Source organism: Mastigoproctus giganteus, chromosome 6 (genome assembly GCF_048544385.1).
Source record: "Mastigoproctus giganteus isolate SK-2022 chromosome 6, ASM4854438v1, whole genome shotgun sequence".
Lineage (NCBI taxonomy): Eukaryota > Metazoa > Arthropoda > Arachnida > Uropygi > Thelyphonidae > Mastigoproctus > Mastigoproctus giganteus.
Window position 1 is genome coordinate 78,617,605 of NC_143580.1, and position 26,423 is coordinate 78,644,027.

The window sequence follows — 26,423 nt, forward strand, 5'->3', positions numbered from 1 at the left end:
AACTTTGAATTCAGGAGCTGTTTTTTTTTTCTTTTTTTCTTTTCATTTTTTGATATATAAGTGCGTTTTGGCATTTTTTTCCCAGTTTAACCCAAATTTTTCTGCATTGAATACCTGGTCTGCACTATATCTACCTTCTTCAATGATTTTTAAAAGTTCTTCTGGGAATTTTCAGGCAGCATCTACGTCTGCTGATGCTGATTCTCCTTGGAGCTGAAGATTATGCAAAAAAAATCACTTTTTAAAATTTTTTGAGCCAGCCCTTACTGGCACAAAATTCATGCTGAGAGCTTTCTTCTGAAAAATCTTGTTCAAGTTCTTTTAAATATTGATAAATTTTGAGGGCTTTTTGTTTAATAAGGTTTCCACTCAAAGGCATTTTCTTGTGATTGCAATCTTCAATCCAAACCATTAGAAATTTCTCCATTTTTTTCCCATAAAATATCGTGTACAAGAGCAATGCCCTTTGCACTTATTGTTGACCCAGCAATAACACTATCTCTGATTTTCTGCTTGTTTTGTTTGATTGTACGAATTGTTGATTCATTTAAATTCAAAGTCCTTGCAACAACTTGTTTTTCTCCATTTTTCAGCCGATCCAAGATTTTAATTTTTTTCTTCGAGAGAAATGAATTTTCTTTTCAATGTTGGTTTTTTTTCCTTCTTTTGCAGTTTTGGTGGCCATTACTATAAAAAATAAATTTTTATTTGCCAAGGGGTATTCCCCGAATAAATAAGTGACGAATAATTCGTCACTTCACTTGCTCAACAATTAACTCTTTATAAGGTAAAAAATTGGCACTACACACAAAAAATGTATGTATGTACTTGGGTGTTTCCCCTTATATAAATTTGGTTCTGGCAACTACACCCATTATGAGCAGACACAAATTTAACGAACATAAAGTTTGATTTTTAAGTCGCATGGTAAAAGTGTGTGAAAAGAAGCCACAACAATTTGTAGATCGCGTTATATTGAAACAACGACCGTGTCATACAACAATGGCCACAATTTATAAACCACGTTGTACGATGGTTACCTGTATATATAAGCTTTTAAAGAGCTGTTTTTCTGATCATACCATTTCTGTCAAATCTGGACTGGAGGAGGTCTCTCGCAGAATTACAAGAGGATGTCCACAGGGGTCAATTCTTGGTCCCTTGTGCTGGAACCTGGTTGGTTAAGAGTTTTCCAGATATTCATATAATTGCATATGCTGACGATCTTACAATGTTAATCCAGGGTAATTCTAGGAAAAGCCTTGAAGAATCAGCAAATGCTGTGCTGTTGGAACTCTCCAACTGGTCTTCAAACATAAATTGCAGGTTTCTATTACAAAAATGTCTCAGATGTTGCTTAAGGGAAAGCTTGACCATGGAAGACCTCCAGTTATTAAATATAGGGAACAAACCATTAAGTACTTATCGAAGACCAAATGCTTAGGCATTTATATTGATGATGCTCTCAGTTTTCTACCACATGTTCAGTATGTTAAAGAAAAGGCTAAATTGTTCCTGAACCGAATTAAACAGATAAGTCAAGATTGGGGGTCTTAGAGGTCAGACCTTACGACTTTACTATAATTCTGTGTTTTTGTCGATAATTTCTTATGGAGCTGGTACATGGGAATTTAGAGCCAATAAAGTTGCTGTAGTGAAACAACTGTTACAAGCACAGAGGGCTGCCCTCCTGACCATGTCAAGAGCTTGTCGAACTACCTCCAAGACTCTTCAGGTTTTGCTTGGGAAACCACCTGTCCATTTTGAAGTTCAGTACCACTACCTTAAGTATCACCCAATGAAGAAAATACCATTGACCTATGATGACATCCAATTAGATCTAAGTGCTCCCATTAAGACTGAGAAGACAAGATTAAGGCAAATTTTTGTTGCAAAATGGCAGCAGAAGTGGTCTTCATCTGATATTGGTGCAGTCACAAGGGACTTTCTATCTGTAGCAAGGGAAATTAAAAAGGAGTTAATGTGGTTTTCACTCGGCTTATATGTTATGTTTATATTAACTGGATGTGGAAGTATAAACACTAAACTTCATAAACTGGGACTTTCACCAACAACACTTGTTTGTGTGGCCAGGAAGAAACTGTTAACCGTATTCATCAATGTCATTATTATAAAGATCTTCGACGTGACCTACTTAGTGTAGTTCTTAACTTAGACTCCAGCAACAATAAAATTTTGGTTGAATCTCAGACAGCTTTTAATGCTTTGAATGTGTTTGCTTCTCGTGCATTTAAAAGAAAAAACAAAATTAGGTTCTAGTTTTGCTGTTCCTGTGATTTCTTGGATCCTTTATTGGATTAGGAAAGTTGCAACTGATTAGTATCATTAAGTGCTATTAGCATTAGTAGAGGCATTTGATGCGAGAAAGCAAGCTTATGCAGCATCAGCCAAAAAAAAATAAAAAATAATCACTTCCACTTCACCCCTCTGTTCGTTCGAAATACCTGTCCAGCTGAGCCTTAAACTTATTTAGGCTGTCAACTTCCACGACAAGGGATGGAAGTCTATTCCACCAACCAACCACCCGCTGGCTAAAGGCAAATTTCCGCACGTCTATCCTACATCTGTCTTTCCTCAATTTGAATTTATGCCTTCTCAGGTGATTATTCTGAGCAAGAGGAAGAATCCCATCAGCATTGAGCATGCTCAAACCATTCAAGGCTTTATACACCTCTATCAGATCACTTCGCTGGTGCCTAGTCTCCAGACACTGTAATTTGCAAAATTTAAGCCTTTCTTCTTAAGAGCACACCTTTGTTCCATTCACTAATCTTGTTGCCCTTCTCTGTACTCCTTCGAGCAGCTCTACATTCTTCTTGAAATGAGGCCTCCAGACCTGTATACAGTACTCTAGGTGTGGCCTGACCATTGCCTTATACAAGGGAATAATCACCTCCTTATCCATGCTAGAAAATTTCCTATATATCATTAACAATACACCATGAGCTACCCTTGCAGCCCATCTGCACTGCTCAGAGAACTTCATATCTGCCTGCACAACCACCCCCAGGTCCCTTTCATTCTCTACCACAGAGTTGATACGTTGCTCTGCAGTTGCTGTTTCCCATATGTAGTACTTTACATTTGTCAATGTTAAACTTCATTTGCCACCTCTCAGCCCATCTGCTCAACCTTTCCAGCTCCTGTTGCAGCAGCATAGTGTCAGTAGTGTCCTTGACAAACCTGCCAACCATCGTATCATCTGCAAACTTGGACATTAAGCTTGATATACTATCATCAATATCATTTATAAATACAGAAAACAGTAATGGACCCAATACTGAACCCTGAGGAACTCCAATAATAACATTAGTCCACGATGAGCAGTGTCCATTGATTACCACTCTCTGTCTTCTCCCCCTCAACCACCACTTTATACATAGCAGCAATTTGCCTCCAATGCCACACTGCTCCAATTTGTGCAGCAGTCTTCCATGTGCAACAGTATCAAAAGCCTTTCTAAGATCCAAGTGTATAATATCAAAGTTATTCCCTGCATCCAGTTCTTTTGTGACTGCATCATAGTATCCAATCAAATTAGTCAGGCAAGACTTCCCCTTAACAAAACCATGCTGTGTCTGAGCTGTAACTGAAGTCTTGTCTAGATCCTGCAGTGCTTCTTTAACCAGTGCCTCCATTAATTTTCCTGGAACAGAAGTTAAACTCACAGGTCTATAATTACTTGTGTCAGCCTTTGATCCTCCTTTGTGAATTGGGGTCACATTTGCACATCTCCAGTCCATGGGTACCTCCCCTGAGTCCAAGAAAGCTCTCATAATTATGGCTAAGGGTTTGCTTACTTCCTTTGCTTCCTCCTTTAATATAATTGGATAAATCCCATCCACCCCAGGTGCCTTTTTTGTGTTTATCTTCAACAATTTCTCTTCCACTTTACTCTCAGTTATTACAAGTTCTCTAACTTACTGCCAGAGTTGAATACACCTCTGGCATTCCCCTTGCTGAATAACCCCTCATGTGTGAATGTCGATGCAAATTAATCATTTAGTTTGTTAGCTACCTGAGCAGGATCATCAACAGTTGACCCATCGATATCAAGTGGATGAATCTGGTTCATTCAAATAGAGTTTACATAAGTAAAGAACTCTTTGCTGTTTTTCTTTGCATCCCTTGCCAAAGATTTCTCGTAATCTGCCTTCGCCTGCCTAACCTCCTTTGTAACTTGGTTACAGATCAACTTGTATTTATCATAGGCTTCTGTGTCACGTGTTAATTTGTATGTATCCCATGCATTTTTCTTCTCTGCCATATGTCTCATTAGTTCATCTGACATCCATTTAGGCCTAAACCTTGAACAATATTTCTTAGTTGGTATGTAAAGCCTAGTAGCTTCCAAGGTAAGTTCTTTGAATGCTTCCCATTTTGAATTTGCTGTTGGTAACATCATCAGTTGATCCCACTGTATAGAATTTAAATACTGTCTCAGTCCATCGTAGTCACCTTTACGAAAGCAATAACCCTTCCCTTTACCCCCTAATGGTAGTTACCTCTTTGAGTAAATCCCACTTCAGCACACTGTGATCACTGCCACCTAGTGGTTCCTCTATCTGCAGATTATTAATGCATGAAGAATCACTACTGATAATCAAATCAAGAGTATTACTCCCTCTAGTTGCCTCCCGAACATGCTGATATAGAAAACAATCATCCATTAAATCCATAAAAGCCTTGCTAGTGTGTAAGGACCAGCCCACAAATTCCAGTCAGTATCTGGGAAATTGAAATCCCCCATTATAAGACTCTCTGATTTACTGGCCCACTCTATTTCCCTGTACAGTTTCTTATTATACTCATCAGAATCATTAGGCTTATAGCACACTCCTACTCTCAATTTTGATCTCCCAATGCTTATGTCACACCAAACTGACACGACACTGCTCTGTCCAGCGATGTCGACTGGCTTCACTTCTTTGGATTTTATGTATTTCTTAACTAATAGCATAATCCTTCCTTCCTCCCTATCCTGTCTATCCTTTCTGTAGACATTGTACTCCCCAAATTCCAGTTCTGCATTCCTTATATCTGTGTGACACCACGTCTCTGAAATCCCAACAATATCTGCCTTTGATGTTTTGAGCAAAACCTCAAATTCATCAAATTTATTTACTAAACTTCTAGCATTGGTGTACATGCAAGTAGACATGCACCTGTTCTTTTTCTTAGCTACCCTAACACAACCCATGTATTTACTTGTACCCCAATGATTCCCAGCAGTCTCTGAAATATCCTGCATCTTATTTTCCAGGCTTCTGCTCATTCCAATAGAAGCAGTGCAAGAATCTCTTTCACCTCTGCCAGTGGCTACTGTTAATCTATTAGTCCTTGTATCTCCCCAATCTAGCAGTTTTCCGACCCACCTAACACTGCCTCGATAGCATCAGCAAACATTCTTGCACCCTTTCTATTTAAGTGTATCCCATCCCTGTAGAAGCAGTCTCTCCTGTTAACAAGTACAGACCAGGCTGAAAAAAAATTCTACCCCTTGAGCCTTGCACAATCTTTCCAGGGCCGAATTGATCAACAGGGCTCTCATCATATACTCCCTCCTATCGTGTCTGGGCAGAATTGCAGACACTTTCAAATTCAACCCTAATTCACGGCTTTTTTTCAACAGTGACCTGTACTTGTTAAGTAATTCCGCCGGTCTCCTACTCTTAATATCATTAGTGCCAATGTATACAACTATATCACCTTTTGTGCCCTTAAAAGGTTTTGTGCCTATAATAGACTTGTACTTGATGTGAAATTGTTTTCAGCAGAATAGGTATTTACTGCATAAGGAATTTTGCTCTACTCATCGAGATACTATTTGGCCTTTAGCATTTTAGAGTGTTTGGAATTAATTTTTCTTTGTGAGTGAATATCACTGTGACATTTCATATTAGAGACATTTCCTAGTAACTGTTATTAACTGCACTAAGTAGGTCACGTTGCAGTAGGAACTAGACTAAGTACGTTACGCTGAAGATCGTTATAATAATGACATTGATGAATATGGTTAACAGTTATTTCCTGGCCACACAAACAAGATCTTGGATGATAATCTTAGACTTTTTGGGCTCTCTTAGAGCTCATATTTAGGCAAGAACTTTTTAAAACATCATAATTTAGAACCCTGCCTAATGTGATCTCATCTAGGATTTGGACATGTATATTACTTTTTGTGTTTTGAGTAGGCCTCCGTAGCCGAGTGGTCAGGAGCGGGAGTGCAGTAGCACACGCTGTTTGAGTAGACCGGGGTTCAAGCCCCTGACTGCTGAATACGGTCGATCTGCCAACCCGCACTGGACCAGCGTGGCAGATTATGGTCCACTTCCCTCAGCATGAATTGTTGAGGAGGCTTCCATCCTGCAGTGGGTTGATAATGGCTGCACTTTTTATTACTTTTGTGTTAACCCTGAAACCTTTTATTTATTGGGCCAGGTTATGGTATTACCCTGGTATTGCATTGGACATATCTGTACATAGTGTATATTCTGCTGTGTTCCTGAAGAGGATATTGTACATATTGAACAGTGTGTTTCTGTGGAGCTTTTCAGAATTCATGGAATTTGCTTTCACTATGTTTTTTGTTAGAAGATCAATTATTTCTTCAACAACTGAAGAAGTTTTGCTGATCCTAGTTCCTAGGATGGGATTTTCCATGGGATAGGTTCCCATGGTTAGAGAAGTTAGTCCACTTGTCCACTTCTTCCTACTTTATTCTTGCTTTACTTCTTCTCACTTCTAATTATTGCAGAGTCCCTCTGTTGATTCTCCTCTGTTCTATCCATTTACCTTCCCAGCTTCCAAACTTTTCTCTCTGTATTCCTCCTTTTCCACTTAATTCTTTTTCGGGCACTCTCAGGTCTTTTTCCCTGGGCTTGCCCAGCAGGAGATAGTAGATCCTGGCTGTCTCCACGTGGCGGGGATGGGATGTAGTTATGTTTTTATGTTTTTGGCCAGGCACTGGCCATAAACATAACAACAGAACACATCATAACGCTTACACGCCTAACACACTACATACAAATGGCCGGTTTTGGCGTAAGCTTCAACACAAGAAGTACAATAGTGGCTTATGGGGAGAACCCTGGGGTCCACCACAGCAACACATGAATATCTCTGAATATCCTCTGTCTGCTATTAACAATTGAATATAAACACAGATTAACTTTTTCAGATTCTTTATATAAAGCATAAATAGATTGCAGTACAGTAATTGAGTCAGTATACTGGCAAAACAAATTTCATAATCACAAAGGCCAGCGTTCTCAGTACCATAACATCCAACTGAAAGAGGACTATAAATGATGCTGCTGCATACACTTAATAATTGAATATAAACATTAATAAAGATGGATTTAGCTTTTCATATTGTTTATGTAAAATGTAAATAGATGGTAGTAAATAAATGCACAAGTACAGCTGGAAAACAAATTCTGTAATTAGAGATTCTGATGGGCATGCTGGATGTGACATTGGACTGGAAGTGGAATTTTACAGTGTTGCACTGGGTGCAACATTGGACTGGAAGTGGAATTTTACAGTGCACTGGGTATAACATTGTACCACAAAAGGTTATTAAAGTGGAGATGAAACAGTTTTTTTCCTGCTACCACTCTCCAGATAAAGCTTTTGCATTTAAAGATGATCAGGGTATTGTGGGGAAGGGGCGTGATTTTAAAGAACATTTTAAATCCTTGATTTTATAAAGAAGTTAAATTAATATTGGAATACACAGAAAATAAAAAGGCTGGAATAGCGGCAACTATTTTCATTGATTGGATTATGGCATGGCATCAAATAAGCACATTATATGTGAGAAGCATAAGATCTCTCTGATTATTGATAACAATTGTACCCATCCAAAAGTCGAAAGCCTTCAGTCTATCATCTTTCTGCTACCTAATACCAAAACATATTGCAGCTGTGTGAACAGTGTATAATTAAAAATCAAAAATTTCAGTAACCCTACCATTTTTTGTTTTGAATTTTTTTTTTCTTTTATGAAAATTCCAAACACAAAAGATAGTCTTTGGTGCTTAGTACTCTGCTTGGGTTAAAGGTTGAGAAGAAAAAAGAAGATACTTGTCGGCATTAGTTGTTTGTTATTTGGTTTTTAGGAGCAGTAGCAACTAAGGCCATATTGCTCCGGGGATATGCGGTGGTCATTCCCTGACCTTTCTGCATCCTCCATATTTGGTGGTGACGGGCTCGAACCCCAGTCTAATCAAAAAGCATGTGCTACGCACTGTTGCTCCTGCCCACCTGGTTACGGAGGTGCCATTGGCATTAGACTTGAACTTATGTCATTTGTAATTTTCAGGAATTATGTATGAAGGGAGGTTATTCAGGAAAGCAGAAGTTGAGGAAATAAATGAGAAAGAAGAAAAGAACTGGTTGTGGCGTGTGTTTGGACTGGTTTGGGGGAGAGAGAGAGGGGGGGTGGAGAATTATGGAAGCAGATTCAGAAGAACATGGAAACCTATAGAAAAGGCATGCAGCAGAAACAGAATGGCTATGAAACAGTGTGAAGAGACTTTGTAAAAAATGAGCCATTAATTAACCTAACTTCCCTCTTTTGAATGGAGTCTAAATGCCTAGGAGTGGTTATGGGAGTACCATCCCAGATGTGGGAACAATATTCTGTATTGAAAACAGATACATTGTTTGGTATCCAAATTTAACTTTATTAATTATTTTAAAAAATCAAGAAAAAATAACAAAAGTTATTTTTTCGTTAGGATTGATATTTGTAGTGTTGGGTAGCTTTTTAGAAAAAAAGTAACACCAAGAGCAAAAGAGAAAACCAAGTATTTTGGAGAAAAAGGAAGCAATATTTGTGATGTGCATATGACAAGAGAGATTAGAGGTCAAGGTAATCCCTAATAGAGATATGTGATCTTGTCTAGAAATCTGAGTGTCTTCGAAGGTAAACATAGGAGCGGAAAAATCCTTTTTGCAAGTATAAGACAGGACTGGGTTTTAAAAGGATTGAAATCAACTAAGTTATCTTTGCCCCACTGGAGAATTACCTGGGAATCAGAATTTAAGGAATTGGTAGTGGATATTTGAGAAATTGAAGCTATTTGAGCAGGGCAAAGTTTCTCAAACTGGAAGATGGAATGCAATGTGTTATTACCATGGAAGGTTTCTGGATAGTTTGAGTCAGCAGTTAATAGGTTTTTCCTTTACTTTAGAAAGAGTAGAAGTAAGTGCAGTGGGACAATAATTGTATGGGAGTGATTTGACACTCTTTTTAGGAACTGCCTGGATATGAGCAAATTTTCAAGAAGGAAAAACAACTGTGGAACAAGAAAGTGAAAAAAAGCAACACAGAACAAGTTTAGCATAAGTTTTGAGAACAAGCAGAGAAATACCATCAGAACATTGTGCTTTGTTGGCACCAAGACTTCAAAATTCTTCTGACATCCTTTTGATGGAATACTACAGGAATAGTGTGCTGGGAATGGTAGGAGGTGGTTTACCAAGACCATGAATAGAAGAGTTAGAAGAAAAGTAGGATGCTAATAGGTTGACTTTAGCTTAAGTGGAAATAGAACTATTGGGTTTTAACTATTAGGTGGGAGTAGAGATTGGCAAAAGGTGCTTTGGCAAGGGACTAGAATGCTCAACTACCATTTGGACAAGAAACAAGTTTTCTACTCTTAGCATGCTCGAAGTCTAGTTTGATTGATTAGTAATTGCTTTACAATTGCGAGATTTGGCACAGGCAGAAAATGTACCTGGAGATTTAATTACATTTTTACCACTTTATAAGTTTAAATCCAATACACTTATACACACAGTTAAAATAATACAATACACTATTGTAATAAAGATAAGTAGAATTTAAAAATGTTTTGTGAATGATTTCTTTTGGTACACTTTGTATATGCTGTTAGAGTACAACATCCAGCAGTAGTCTGCCAATATACATTCATTCCAGAAACCTTGGTAGTGATTTTCCTTGACTTAATGTCTTGATGGAATTGTTCTCACTGCTTGTTGTCAACTGTACGAAGTTTTTGAGAGACGAGTCTAAAAGCAAATGCAAGAAGTGAAGTTTTAACAGCACACTCCATTACTTTATATGCATTGAGCATTTCTTCTGTAGTGTGCAAGAGACCTGTAATTACCCAAAAAGTTTGCCATAAAGCTATTTTAAAGCTTAACATGCTTTTAGTTCTAATATGTTGAAGCATTTTTCAAAGATTTCATCCTGCAGAGGTCTACGGGATGAAAGCTTTAACACAAGAATTGTACTGCCGATAAACCTGCTCAGGTTGCTGAAAAACTGAATAGGCATTTTGCATCTGCATTAGCATATGAGGTATTTTTAAGAATAGGGATGCCAGAAGTGTATCAATTACTAACAGAGAGCTGAATGATTTTGTGGTAACTGAGAGGAAACTGGAAGAGAAATTGTTCATATTAAATGTAAAAAGGCACATTTGTCCAATTATATTAAGGAAGGAAACAGAGGTCATAAGGCCTTTAGTCATAATTATGAGTGCATCCTTGGATTTAGAGGAGGTCCCTGTGTATTGAAGATGTGAGAATATAGCATTAGCATTAGTAGAGGCATTTGATGCAAGAAAGCAAGCTTATGCAGCATCAGCCAAAAAAAAAAAAAAAAAAAAACCCACATCCACTTCACCCCTCTGTTTGTTCAAAATACCTGTCCAGCTGAGCCTTAAACTTATTTAGGCTATCAACCTCCACTACAAGGGATGGAAGTCTGTTCCACCAACCAACCACCCACTGGCTAAAGGCAAATTTCCGCACGTCTATCCTACATCTGTCTTTCCTCAATTTGAATTTATGCCCTCTCAGGTGATTTTTCTGAGCTAGAGGAAGAATCCCATCAGCATTGAGCATGCTCAAACCATTCAAGGCTTTATACACCTCTATCAGATCACCTCGCTGGTGCCTAGTCTCCAGACACTGTAATTTGCAAAACTTAAGCCTTTCTTCGTAAGAGCACCCCTTTGTTCCATTCACTAATCTTGTTGCCCTTCTCTGTACTCGTTCCAGCAGCTCTACATCCTTCTTGAAATGAGGCCTCCAGACCTGTATACAGTACTCTAGGTGTGGCCTGACCATTGCCTTATACAAGGGAATAATCACCTCCTTATCCCTGCTGGAAAAATTCTAGTATATCATTGACAATACTCCATGAGCTACTCTTGCAGCCCATCTTCACTGCTCAGAGAACTTCATATCTGCCTGCACAACCACCCCCAAGTCTCTTTCATTCTCTACCACTGTCAGTGTAGTACCACAGAGTTGATATGTTGCTCTGGGGCTGTTTCCCATGTGTAGTACTTTACATTTGTCAATGTTAAACTTCATTTGCCACCTCTCAGCCCATCTGCTCAACCTTTCCAGATCCTGTTGCAGCAGCATAGTGTCAGTAGTGTCCTTGACAACCCTGCCAACCTTTGTATCGTCTGAAAACTTGGACATTAAGCTTGATATACCCTCATCAATATCATTTATAAATACAGAAAACAATAATGGACCCAACACTGAGCCCCGAGGGACTCCACTAATAACATTAGTCCACGATGAGCAGTGTCCATTGATGACCACTCTCTGTCTTCTCCCCCTCAACCACCCCTTTATCCATAGCAGCAATTTGCCTCCAATGTCACACTGCTCCAATTTGTGTAGCAGTCTTCCATGTGCAACAATGTCAAAAGCCTTTCTAAGATCCAAGTATATAATATCAAAGCTATTCCCTGCATCCAGTTCTTTTGTGACTGCATCATAGTATCCAATCAAATTGGTCAGGCAAGACTTCCCCTTAACAAAACCATGCTGTGTCCGAGCTATAGCTGAAGTCTTGTCTAAATGATCCTGCAGTGCTTCTTTAACCAGTGCCTCCATTAATTTTCCTGGAACAGAAGTTGAGCTCACAGGTCTATAATTACTTGTGTCAGCCTTTGATCCTCCTTTGTGAATTGGGGTCACATTTGCACATTTCCAGTCTAAGGTACCTCCCCTGAGTCCAAGGAAGCTCTCATAATTATGGCTAAGGGTTTGCTTACTTCCTTTGCTGCCTCCTTTAATATAACTGGATAGATCCCATCCACCCCAGGTGCCTTTCTTGTGTTTATCTTAAACAGTTTCTCCTCCACTTTACTCCCAGTTATTTCAAGATTCTGTAGCTTACTGCTAGAGTTGAATACACCTCTGGCATTCCCCTCGCTGAATAACTCATGTGTAGATGTCGATGCAAAATATTCATTTAGTTTGTTAGCTACCTGAGCAGGATCATCAACAGTTGACCCATCAATATCAAGTGGACCAATCTGATTCATCCCCTTCCTTCTAGAGTTTACATAAGTAAAGAACTCTTTGCTGTTTTTCTTTGCATCCCTTGCCAAGGATTTCTCGTAATCTGCCTTCGCCTGCCTAACCTCCTTTGTAACTTGGTTGCATATCAACTTGTATCTATCATAGGCTTCTGTGTCATGTGTTAATTTGTAAGTATCCCATGCATTTTTCTTCTCTGTCATATGCCTCATTAGTTCATCTGACAACCATTTTGGCCTAAACCTTGAACAGTATTTCTTAGATGGTATGTAAAGCCTAGTAGCCTTCCAAGATAAGTTCTTTGAATGCTTCCCATTTTGAATTTGCTGTTGGTAACATCATCAGCTGGTCCCACTGTATAGAATTTAAATACTGTCTCAGTCCATCGTAGTCGCCTTTACGGAAGCAATAACCCTTCCCTTTACCCCTAATGGTAGTTACCTCTTTGAGTAAATCCCACTTCAGCACACTGTGATCACTGCCACCTAGTGGTTCATTTATCTGCAGATTCTTAATGCATGAAGAATCACTGCTGATAATCAAATCAAGAGTATTACTCCCTCTAGTTGCCTCCCGAACATGCTGATGTAGAAAACAATCATCCAATAAATCCACAAAAGCCCTGCTAGTGTGTGAGTAACCAGCCCCCAAATTCCAGTCAATATCTGGGAAATTAAAATCCCCCATTATAAGACTGTCTGATTTACTGGCCCACTATTTCCCTGTACAGTTTCTTATTATACTCATCAGAGTCATTAGGCCTATAGCACGCTCCTACTCTCAATTTTGATCTCCCAATGCTTATGTCACACCAAACTGACTCGACACTGCACTGTCCAGCGATGTCAACTGGCTTCACTTCCTTGGTTTTTATGTGTTTCTTAACTAATAGCATAACACCTCCCCCCTTCCTATCCTGTCTATCCTTTCTGTGGACGTTGTACTCCCCAAATTCCAGTTCTGCATCCCTTATATCTGTGTGACACCACGTCTCTGATATCCCAACAATATCTGCCTTTGATGTTTTGAGCAATACCTCAAATTCCTCAAATTTATTTACTAAACTCCTAGCATTGGTGTACACGCAAGTACACCTGCACCTGTTTCTATTCTTAGCTACCCTAACACAACCCATGTGTTTACTTGTACCGCAATGGCTCCCAGCAGTCTCTGAATCTCTGAAATATCATGCATCTTGTTTTTCAGGCTTCTGCTCATTCTAATAGAAGCAGTGCAAGAATCTCTTTCACCTCTGTCAGTGGCTACTGTCAATCTATTGGTCATTGTCTCCCCCCAAGCTAGCAGTTTTCCGACCCACCTAATACTGCCTCGATAGCATCAGCAAATATTCTTGCACCCTTTCTATTTAAGTGTATCCCATCCCTGTAGAAGCAATCTCTCCTGTTAACAAGTACAGTCCAGGCTGAAAAAAATTCTACCCCTTGAGCCTGCACAATCTTTCCAGGGCCGAATTGATTGACAAGGCTCTCATCATATACTCCCTCCTATCGTGTCTGGGCAGAATTGCAGACACTTTCAATTTCAACCCTAATTCTCGGCTTTTGTTCAACAGTGACCTGTACTTGTTAAGTAATTCTGCCGGTCTCCTGATGCTATATAAGCTTGCTTTCATGCAACATATGCCTCTACTCATGCTAATGCTAATTTAAAAAGGGGATGAGACCGCTGTAGTCACCTTTTCCTTTACCCTTAATAAATTCATATTGAGGAAGGATGGATACAGAATAGGTGCGCAGAAGTTTGCCTTTAGCCAGAGGGTGGTTGATTGCTGGACAAACTTTCATCTGATGTGGAATTGGATAACTTGAATAAATTCAAGGAAGAACTAGACAATCTGAGGGGGGGGGGGGTGATATGAGAATTTTTTTTTCATTTCAGGTGATGTCATTATAAGCTTGCTTTCTTGCATCATTTACTAATACTCATGAGTTATATGAAGAAAAAAAAAATATTTCTGTTTTAAATATATCTTGTTTTTGGTAGTCATTTATATTTATAAGAATAACTACATTTGTACTGTTGATGTAAATATATTCCAATTTTGTAGTGCTAGATATTACTGAATTGAAGAAAAGAATGAGAAATATCTATTTGTAGTTGTGCTATAGGTTTCTTATAAAAGTTTACTTTTTTTATTTTTTAATAACTACTGCAATGTGAATATGATATTTTATTTTTGCTGACTAGAAAAAAAAAATATATAAATAAATTCTGCAGTAGATGCCTGGTTACCATATTTTACATTTCTAGAAGTTTAGATCTAAGAATCAGCCAGTATAGTGACTTAATTTAAGAAATTGATTAATATTATGCATGTGATATTTATCTTTAGAGTGCTGATTTTTGTTATGCATTTAAAAATCTGAAATATTCCTAGCAAAAAGGGGGAGATGGGAATGTTCATTATAAGCATTTCAATTTTGGGGTAAAATTCTACCGAACACCTGTTATAAACTCATGATATTTTAGCCCATTTAAAGTTGGGTTAACATATCATTGTGATATAACTGTATCTTTATTTTGCATCATTCTTTGTTAAATAGGATAATTTTTCATTTTGATTCTCTTTAACAGCTCTGTAAACATCTGCCACCAAGAGCAGTAGGCTACCCGTGGACCTTAATCTATAGTTCTTCAAAGCATGGTTTTAGTTTAAAGACTCTCTACAGAGAAATGTCTAATTTTGACTCGCCTATCTTGTTAATAATCCTAAATACTTGTGGAGAGGTAGGTATACAGTTTGAGGATAATTGCAAATACTTCATAACAAAATTTGGATTTTTAAAAGCAATAACTTTGAACCTGCACTTTTTTTTTTTTTTTTTTTTTTTAATTTGAACTGTATTGCTACGTACATAGTTACCAGAGACAGTGTGAGGGAGATGATCTAGACCAGTGCTACTCAGATTGTGGTCCACTCCGGTCTGTGAACTGTTTGTTACTGATCCACAGCGATTCTTCTGTTACTGGTCTGCAACGATTGTATTTTACAAAAGTACTGATCTGCGGAGTACTTTTTGGAAATAAAAGGAACTGGTCCTTCACCGAAGAGTTTGAGAAGCACTGATCTAGACACTTTGTTTTTTTCTCTCCTAAACTGAAACATTAGAATTGCTGTGTAACTGTTGATAAACTTTTAGAAGCTTTAAACATTTCACATGGAATATTTAAAACTTTTGTGGAATTTTAACTGTTTATTAACGTGTATTGAGTTTCTCATGTATTTTTACCAATAATCAGCACATTGAGTGGATAACACTTTGTGACCATCTCATAACGGCATCTGATATTGATCTATTGTTCCTAGAGCCAATCACTGGGTATGAGACCTGATTACTCTATGACCTGTAAAGCTTAATTTCATCAACTTCCAAATTGCCTCATTCACTGGGATCAAAAAGATTTGACGTCAGTTGCAACAGAAGAGTGATTTTTTTTTTTTTGATGAAAGATTGGAAGCAATTACATGAGAAGTGAGCAGTGCTGTACACACCACTCACTTTTAAGGAAGACATGGTAATACAATGCTGTTGTATTACCATGTAAAGAAGTGTTGGTATTGCCATTACTTTGTAAAATTTCAATTGTGTTTCTTTCCTTGTTTTCTTAGTCAGAGTTCTTTTTATTGTTCCACATATATTTTGAAATTTCACCAATTTCTGGTTCATATCTTCTTCGACATCATATGTTATATAACATCCTAGATATTTAAAATATTTTACTTGTTCTAATATTTTATTGTCTATAACTATTTTTGTTCTCACCGTATTTGCCCCCTTAAAAGCCATTGTTCTAGTTTCATCATTGATATTTTAACTTTATATTCTTCTGTTATTTGGTTTAATTTAAATACTGCTCTTTGTAAATTATCTTCACTTTCTTGAATAATTACTTGATCATCTGCAAATAACAATGTATTAATCCTATTCTTTGTATTTAAATATATCCCTGTATTAATTTCTTCTTTCCATTTACATATCATATCCTCAATATATGTTAAACAACGTTGGTGACAAGCTACATCCCTGTCTAACTCCTTGATTTATTATACTTTCTTCTGTTAATTTATTACCTGTATCTATTATTATTTTTGTAAGATGCTTTGGGTATCCTTTATTACTCGATATGTCCCATAGTTTTTGTCTGTTTACTTGATCAAATGCTTTTTCATAATCTATAAATGCTAAATGTTTCTAAATTAAACTCTTTTCGTTTTTCTATTATTTGTTTTAATACAAATATACTATCTGTACATGATCTTCCTTTTCTGAATCCTGCCTGTTCTTCTATTAATGTTTCATCAGAGATCATTTTAATTCTATTATTTATTATTTTGCTATATATTTTATATACTGTATTTAATATGCTAATCCCTCTATTATTCTTTGTATCATTTCTATTTCCATTTTTAAATATTGAAATTTTTGCTATCTTCCATTCCTCTGATATTTTATATTGTTCCCAACATTTATTAAATAAATTTAGTATCCTCTGTTTTAAAAAACTTCCTCCATACTTGATCAGTTCTGCATTTATACCATCCATTCCTACTGCTTACCTATTTTTTGTAGCTTTCAATGCCTTTTTCAATTCTTCCTTCATTATCGGAACTATGTCACTATATATGTATAATGGCATAAAAGTGAGAATGTAATAACATAAAATAAGAAAATAAATAAATACTAAGCTATCATTAGAGGCAGCAAAATGCACGTCCTCCACATGATGCCCAGATATAACTGATAATTCATATAAAAATAAACTATAAGCCAGTAGTATAGCAAAAAACAGTAGAGCGAAAGTTAGCATAAAAAAATAAATCAACAGGGAGGGGGAAGTAAAGGTAACAAGACAGAAACCATAGCCGACAGTCCCTAAATAATTTAGAGCTTTAAAAATCCAATTAATAATAATAATAATTCCAATAAATATAAAATAATGCCAATTATATAATAATTTAGTGGTACCTCCCCCCAAAAGGTACCAGTTCCAAAAAACGTGAAATATCACCAAAAAGGGACTAAAAAGAACTACTAAAAGAAAACAAAATATAGACTGACCATTATGCCCCATATTGACAGAGGATCACGAGGCCAGTAATGGTCATAATCGCTGCATTTATAATTCCAATAAATTGAAAATAATGCCAATTATATACATTATTTTAAATTTATTGGAATTATTATTATTAATTGGATTTAAAGCTCTAAATTATTTGGAGACTGTCGGCTACAGTTTCTGTCTTGTTACATTTACTTCCCCCTCCCTGTTGATTTATTTTTTATGCTAACTTTCGCTCTGCTGTTTTTCGCCCTACTTACTGGCTTATGGTTTATTTTTATATGAATTATCGGTTATATATATATATAGCTGAGGACCAGTTTATTTAGTTTTTCTTTAATTACTTTTCTTGCAGCCTAGAAATATAAAAACAGTAAAGAGTAAATTTGCACTCTTTATTTAATCTTATAATAATATCATTTATTATGTATGCACTTTATAGCTTTTAACACTTGAGTCATGCCAAATTTGAAACAATGTAAATATACAGGATGTTTCACGTAAAACTGGCCCCGGTCACTGGCGAAATAATTAAAGAAATCTAGACATGAGTAAAATGAGATAAACACAAAAAAAACTCAGTCAAAAGTAACTTTATTTATTCTCTCCAAATGTACACACAAACTGAAATGATTTGGCTAAAATTCATTCTTTGAACAACTTCGCACAAGTTGTTCAAAAATGAATATCACACCAGTATGAGGCTGGCTGGTTTTTCATGGAACACTCTGTACAAGTGGGTTTAAAAATTTTGTGGCATGAGTATGAAAGGGTAGTGGTACAGTGTTAAAAATTTCTATACTTATGTATAACACTTCAAATAGTGACCCACCATGCAATTTAAATAACATCTCTTTTTAATTACAGGTCCTGAAGTCAACAAAGTTGTAGGAATGAGGAAAGATGGACAAAATAAATCACTTTGTAGTCATCCAGTATTTGAGACAAAAGGGACTAGAGCCAAAGGCAATTCATAAGGATATGGTTATAACATTGGGGAAGATGTCCTGTTCCATGGTTAAGAAGTAGGCAGCAGAATTAAATGGGTGAAGGAGAACCTGGATGATGAGCCATACTATGAAAGACCTGCAACATTCATCACTACATAAGTTGACAGTGTGCATGATCTGGTGATGAATGATCAACACATGATCGTTCAGTACATTGCCAGTGTTCTTGGGCATCTCATGTGAATGTATGTACCACATAATAACAGGTTCTTGCTATGAATAAGGAGTCAGCACCATAGGTCCCACTGTCGTTGACAGCAGATCAAAAATGCACAACAGTTGTCAAGTGAACAGTTACATCATTTTCAAGCGATCCAGCAAATTTCCTTGTAAGGTTTGTGACCATGGATGAGACGTGGGTCCATCACTTGCAGCCAGAGACAAAGGTGCAGGCCAAACAGTGGAAACATAGCTCTTTTCCCCTCCAAAGAAAGGCAAATCGGTTTCTTTTGCTGGTAAGGTGATGGCATCAGTTTTTTGGAATGCTTACATACTAAAAGGACAGAATTCATGGGGTTCCTGGACAACGCGATGCTGTGGATCAACCCACCACTTGGCAGGTATATAGGTACACTGCATTTACATAACCCAGGCCTGGCCAATCCAAATCATTCTGTGGGCCACCTTGACAAACTACAAATTTTCTGCAGGCCGCACATAAAATAAAACAATCTTTTAAAAATAAAAAATCAAATGCCATAAAAATTTATTTTATTCATTCATTTTTATTATATATTTACATCAATGTAGATATATAAGAGATCTAAACCTCCCAAGCACATCCTAATTCATTTCACAAATATACATGGTCTCAATTCTAATCTCAACAATGTCCATTTCCACTTGCAGTCTGCCAAACCCCATGTACTTTTTCTGACAGAATCTCACTTATTGGTTGATTCAACTACTGCTCATCTCAGATGCCCAAATTATTCGCTGTATGATTCCTTTCGCCTCAAACGTGGTACTTGTGCATATGTCCATTCTGATATTCCCTGTCAGGGACTTGGCAATTTGGAATCTCCTCTCTTTGATCTTCTCTGGCTTAAAATCTCTCTACCTCATTGTGTCAAATTCATCTGTTGTCTCTACCGTTCTCCCAACTCCACTAATAACTTGGAGCTCTTTGACTTCCTCTCTTTGCAACTTGACTTTCTCCAGTCCAACTTTCCTAACAGTGAGGTAATCTTCCTTTGTGATTTTAATGTTCACAACTCCAGCTGGCTTCCGTTTTCTAGTCACACCGACCCAGCTGGTCGTGATGCTGAGGCTTTTGCAATTACTCATGACCTTGCACAGATTGTTCATTTACCTACAAGAATACCGGCGGACAATCATAATCATACAGCCAATACGCTCGATCTTTTTCTCACAAACAACCCTTCTAAGTACGCGGTCGAAGTGAGAGGTCCTTTAGGCACTTCAGATCACAACTTGGTGATTCTCTTCTGAAATGGAACCTTTATCTCATGACTATTCCCAACCTCGTGGTGTTTGGCATTACAAGAATGCAAAATGGAACCTGTGAGACTTCTTTTCTTCTTTTCCTTGGTTGGATTACTGTTTCAAAACTTCTGATGTCAACGTTTGCTCAGATCGTGTCAGTAAAATTATTCTTGCAGGAATGGAATCCTTTATCCCACACTCCACTTTAAAATCTCGTCCTTTATCTAAACCGTGGTTTTCCAATAAATGTGCTAAGGCTGTTCAAGAAAAGGATGTTGCATATCATAATTGGCTTGTTTCTAATTCTCCAGTTTCATTTTCTGCGTACACCAAAGCTCGCAACAATTGTAAAGCAGTTTTTGATCAATCAAAACTAGAGTTTGAACAGGCTAAGAGTAGTAAACTTGCTTCTTGCCCTAATGGTAGCCGAGCATTCTGGTCTCTTGCCAAAGCTATTGACCGCAACTTTTGCCATCTCTGCTCCCACCTCTGTCCAAACCAGATGGTTCTGTTGTCACTTCAGCCAAGGATAAAGCTGACCTGCTAGCATCCCATTTTTCTTCCAACTCATGTATTAATGATCTTGGTAAAACAATTCCCACCATTCCCAGCATACTCCATTCAATGCCCCCTGTGGTCTTCCGTCAAAAGGATGTCAGAAGGATTTTTGACGAATCTTGATGCTAAGAAAGCTACAGGTCCCAATGGTATTTCTCCACTTGTTCTCAAAACCTGTTCTCCTGAACTTACTCCTATTCTTTGCCGCCTTTTTTCACTTTCTTATTCCAAAGGTGTCTTTCCTTCTGCTTGGAAATTTGCTCATATCCAGCCAATTCCTAAAAAGGGTGACAAATCCCTCCCATCCAATTATCGTCCCATTGCAATTACTTCTACTCTTTCTAAAGTAATGGAGAAATCAATTAACCGCCAACTCTTAAACTACCTCGAAACCTTCCGTCTGATCAACGATCGGCAATATGGATTCCGTCAGTGTCGATCCACTGGTGATATTCTGGCTTATGTTACCCATTTATGGACTAATTCAATGGAAAGGTTCGGTGAAACACAAGTAGTTGCTCTTGACATCTCAAAGGCTTTCGATCGTGTGTGTGTGGCATAAAGGTCTTCTAAACAAGCTTCCATCTTATGGTTTGCCAACTGTTTTTAGTAATTGGTTATCCAGTTTTCTCTCTGATAGCTCATTGAGGGTGATGGTAGATGGCTCTCTGTCTTCTAACTTCTCCACTAATGCTGGTGTCCCCCAAGGTTCAGTTCTTTCCCCTACTCTTTTCCTCTTGTATATTAATGACCTTCTTCCATTGACTGGAAATCCTATCCATAGTTTTGCCGATGATAGCACATTGCATTCCACTTTCTGTTTTGAGAAACCTTGTCCTGCTCAATCAGCTTCAACTTCTCGAAAATCTGCTACTAATTCCTTAAATGCCGATCTTCAGGTAATTCTCCAGTGGGACAAAAACAACTTAGTTGATTTCGACCCTTCTAAAACTCAGTCTTGTCTTATATCTCGCAAAAAGGATTCTTCTGCTCCTATGCTTATCTTTAGTGACACTCTAATTTCTAGGCAAAATGATATATCTCTTTTGGGGATTACCCTGACTTCTAATCTCTCTTGGCACAAGCACATTACAAATATTGCTTCCTCCGCATCTAAAAAACTTGGTTTTCTCTTTCGCTCTTGGCGTTAATTTTCTTCCAAACAGCTGCTCACTCTGTATGAATAGCAAATCTGCCTTGCCATGGAATATTGTTCCCACATCTGGGGTGGTGCCCCCAAAACCTCTCTCAGGCTTCTTGATTCCATTCAAAAGAGGACAGTTAGGCTAATTAATGATTCATCTCTAACAAAGTCTCTCCACTCGCTGTCTCATAGACATACTGTTTCTGCTGCATGCCTGTTCTACAGATACTTCCACGGGCAGTGTTCTGCCGAATTGGCTTCTATAATTTCCGCTCTCTCTCTTTCAAGAGAGTCCGAACACATGCTGCCACCAGCCAACATCCATTTACTGTCCAACTCCAAACTCACAAAACCAACTTTTCATCTTCCTCGTTTATTCATTCAACTGCTGTTTTTTGGAACAACCTTCCTTCATACGTATTTCCTGAAAATTACAGTCTTCAGAAGTTAAAGTCCAATGTCAACAAATATCTCCTTTCATCTTCTCAACCTCCAACCCAAGAACGGTACTAAGTACTATAGGTTCTAATACCTCTCGTGTTTGGGGTTTACATTAAAAAAAAAAAAAAAAAAAAAGAGAGAGATATTTGGTTTTTTTTTTTTTTTGTAATCACTAAAATTTTTTTTTAAAATCTACTTTAATATCATTGGTAGTTGCACATCTTAATTTATTTCTTATTGAAGCTCAAGATTTACTTTTAATAAACTTCATTTTTGAGAAAGTTTCACAAATGTATGTGGATCTGAAGGTGTTCACAATTTTTTGTCCAAAAAATCTTAATTTGGGTTACTTTTCCGCTATCACATGTGTTGTAAAAGTTGATTTTTGATGTGGCATGAACGTGTTTTAATTCATTGTTGCACTGTAAATCAATTACTTCCATCCACAGAGTTTCTGATTCAAAGAAGGGAATGAGTGGTGGGGATTTGAAAAGTATAGCTGATCTAGTATTATATTTATCGTGCCTAGTGCAGCTAGTGAATGATTTCCCACTGATGTAGTCAGTAGTATAAAAATCATCTGTCGGGTCACAAAAAATAATGTGGTGGGCTGCAGATTGACCAGGCCTCACGTAGACAGTAACTTGATGTCAGTATGAATAAACGTGAGTTAACCGACTTTGAAAGGGGGATGATAGTGGGTTCCCAACACATGGATCACTATCGCAGAGGTGGTACAGAAATTGCACTATCCCCGTTTGACAGTATCAGGAATATGCCATTTCCGGAATAACATTTCATTGTGGACTGAGAAAGCTGGTGGGTTAACGTGGCTGTCGACGTCTGTCTCGCATTGTTTCTGCCAACTGGAGAGCAATGGTGACACAAATCGCTATTGACTTCAACAAGGGAGGTGCCAGAAATGTCTCCACCAAGACCATTAGGTGATCATTAGCTGCAATAGGTTATGGGAGCCACTGACCCACCAGAGTCCCATTGCTAAAACCACAACATAGGACTCTATGGCTCAACTGGGTGAAAGAACATCAGCACTGGACCTTGGATAATTGGAGACAGGTTTACTGGTCCGATGAATCCTGTTTCCAGTTATTTCGAGTGGGCGCATATCTGGTGGAAACTGCATGAAGCTATGCACCCATCATGTCAACAAGGAACTGTTGAGGCAGGTGGACAGTCGGTAATGGTCTGGAGTGTGTTTAACCGGCACACGTTGGGACTTCTAGATGCATTTCTGAATGGTCCAGGTTACGTGTCATCGTGCACCCACAGGGCAATGACTCTTCCAGCAGGACAGTGCACCTCCCCACAGAGCCATGGTGACTAAAATATGGGTCGAAGAGCATTCTGCAGATTTTGCCACCATGGAATGGCCTTCCCGATCCATGTTGACTGGATGACCAGTGCTACTGTCTTAGATTTTATTTTCTTTGTTAATCAGGAATATAACCCTCCCCCCATCCTGTATGTCCTTTCTGTACATGCTGTACTCACTATATTCAAGGTTTGCATCCTTTATGTCTAATTGGCACCATTTCTCATATATCTCTACAATTTCAGCATTTGATGACTTAATATTTCAAATTCATCAAATTTGTTTACTGTACTTCTATCATTAATGTAAATGCAGATATACATGCACCTGTTTTTACTCGTAATGTCCATAACTTAGACCATGTACTTGCTTGTTCCATGATATAAGCCATAAACAGTCTTTGTAACCCCCTACACCTTGTTTTCCAGTCTACTGCATGTCTCAATAGAAGCACTGTAAGAATCACTGGCATCTCAGCATCTGCATTAACAGCAGCCTGCAGCTGCTTTTAATGTAGTCTGCTTGTCCCTCCCCAAGCTAGTATTTTTCATCCCACTTAACACTGCCACAGTAGCATCGGCAAATATTCTTTCGCCCCTTCTCTTTAAGTGATATCCCATCCCTGTGAAAAGTCTCTTCTGTTAACAAGAATAGATCATGTCGAGAAAAATTCTACCTTAGCCCTGTACAGTTTCTTCAGAGGTCTACCGGGCCAAATTTATTGACAAAGCTCTCATCATGTTCTCCCTCCTATTGTGTCTTGGCAAAATTGCAGACACTCTCAGCTTTAATCCTAACTCATGACTTTTTCTCAACATAGCCATGTATTTGTTAAGTGAATAAAATTAAATAAATTAAGTGAACTCACTTTTGAGTGAGTTCACGTAATTTATTTAATTTTATGTGAGTTCAGTGAACTCACATAAAATTAAATTACTTTTAATTAAGTAATTTAAGTAATAATTTTTAATTTAAAAAAGTAATACTTTTTAATTTAAAAAGTAAATATAATTTATTTACTTTTGAGTGAGTTCATTGAACGCACTTTTGAGTGAGTTCACTTAATTTATTTAATTTTATTCACTTAACAAATACATGGCCATGTTGAGAAAAAGTCATGAGTTAGGATTAAAGCTGAGAGTGTCTGCAATTTTGCCCAGACACAATAGGAGGGAGAACATGATGAGAGCTTTGTCAATAAATTTGGCCCTGTAGACTTCTGAAGAAACTGTACAGGGCTAAGGTAGAATTTTTCTCAACATGATCTATTCTTGTTAAAAGAAGAGACTGTTTTCACAGGGATGGGATATCACTTAAAGAGAAGGGGCGAACGAATATTTGCTGATGCAGATATCCCTAAGCCATGGATATCTGATGAGAACTGAATTAATATGACAATTTCACAATATTGATCTATAGATGGAATAGCTTCAACTAACTTGGAAAATTAGTCTTTCTCTGAAACTGATTTGTGAACACCTTTATTTAAATTGTTTAAGGGGAGAATTTCTTTGAATTGCATTCTATTAAGGTTAGAAAAGCCATTTTAGGAAAATAATTTTTGACTTTTGTGAGATCAATTGGTAGTTATCCATTGGTCCTTTAGGCTCATTCTGCTATCGAGAATTGCAGCCTCATCTCTGGCATAAAGTGTTGAGTTGCTATCTGGCTCATTCTCAAATGGGATTTTTCTCCTGTTAATAAAAATTTCAAATGTTGAATCTGAGTATTCCAATACAACCTTGTGCAACCTTAATGTGACATGGGTGTTGGGACAACTTTATCACCTGTGTTATAGCCAAAAATAAAATTTTCTTACTATTTTCCCAATTTTTATATGATACACAATGATTAAAAGTTATGAGTGAACTATTAAGCAAACATTATTGCAAAAATTTCATTTTGCATGTTTTTTTCCTTTACAATGCAGATTTCGATTGATGTTGAATTAATTTTTTTTAAAATATTGTACTTTAAAATAAAAAGATTAAACAGCAACACTTTATATACTTAAAAAAAAAAAAAAAGTTCACTATTGTCAGTTTCTTATAATGATCCCACACTTCCAAATAAGACATGTTTACTGCAAATCCAATTTACAGTATATCATCAAATAGGAACTACTCAGCTACATAATCAGAGCCTTATGTATGCAACATCAGTTAGAATGGTTGGAGTGCTGTACGTTTTATGCTTGATGGGCCTCATAAAAGGGTTACAGTAACTTCATTATTTTATTTATTTTTTTTTAAAGGGTGATAATCTAACTTTATGCCACAATGGGTTCTTTACATTAATGGGAAACACAAAGCTTAGTAAAATGAATGAACATTCAATATTGCTGTTATTTTCAGAAAGATGTTGCAAGATTCTTTCAACAAACGAATTGAATGCCATGTTAATGCTAATCTGAGTTGAACAATGGTGACATCTTCCATTTCAGTGTTCAGGAACACAGCAGCATAAAATTTAACCATAAATTACATTGTAATCTTTTAACTTTAAAAGAAAGAAGTATAGTTTTCAACCTGAAAGTGGTTGAGTGTTTAAACAAAATTTCATCTGTTGTAGAAGTGAGTAGTTTGAATAAATTTAACAAAGAACTAGACAAATTCTTGGAGGTGGATGGACAGTTGAGGTGGGTAATTTTTTTTTTTTTTTTGACTGGTGTGTACAAGCTTGCTTAATTGCCACTACTAATATTTTCCCATTCTATTACAGAAAAAAAAAAAAAACTTTTCCTGAATTTTTCCTAATAGGTTGAATAATATAACTTCCCTTGAATTATATGAGTTATGCATTCCTGGAAATGTAATGTAAACCAAAATCTTGGAAACCATTTTCCATAGAAAGTAGTATACAACAGAAAGTACACTGAATGTAATTATGTAATTGTGGAAAACAGTAACTTTACTGGAATGTAATTATGGAGAACACTACTGTAGCCTCCACAGTAGTGTTCTCCATAATTTCCATAGTAGTGTCGGCGCCTCTGTAGCCAGGTGGGCAGGAGCGGCAGTGCGTAGCACACGCTTCTTGATTAGATGAGGGTTCAAGCCTATTTCCA

At 37.3% G+C, this 26,423-nt stretch overlaps 1 protein-coding gene across 5 annotated transcripts in view; it reads left to right on the forward strand.

The window, feature by feature from the left end:
- The window catches only part of LOC150084425 (oxidation resistance protein 1A-like), a 250,740-nt gene that overhangs the window by 195,458 nt on the left and 28,859 nt on the right, over positions 1 to 26,423 (forward strand). For all 5 annotated transcript variants that reach the window (XM_090376063.1, XM_090376059.1, XM_090376064.1 and 2 more), the window contains one exon: positions 14,938 to 15,090. In XM_090376063.1, the coding sequence (XP_090232189.1) occupies positions 14,938 to 15,090 (153 nt within the window). The remainder of the gene's footprint in view (positions 1 to 14,937; positions 15,091 to 26,423) is intronic.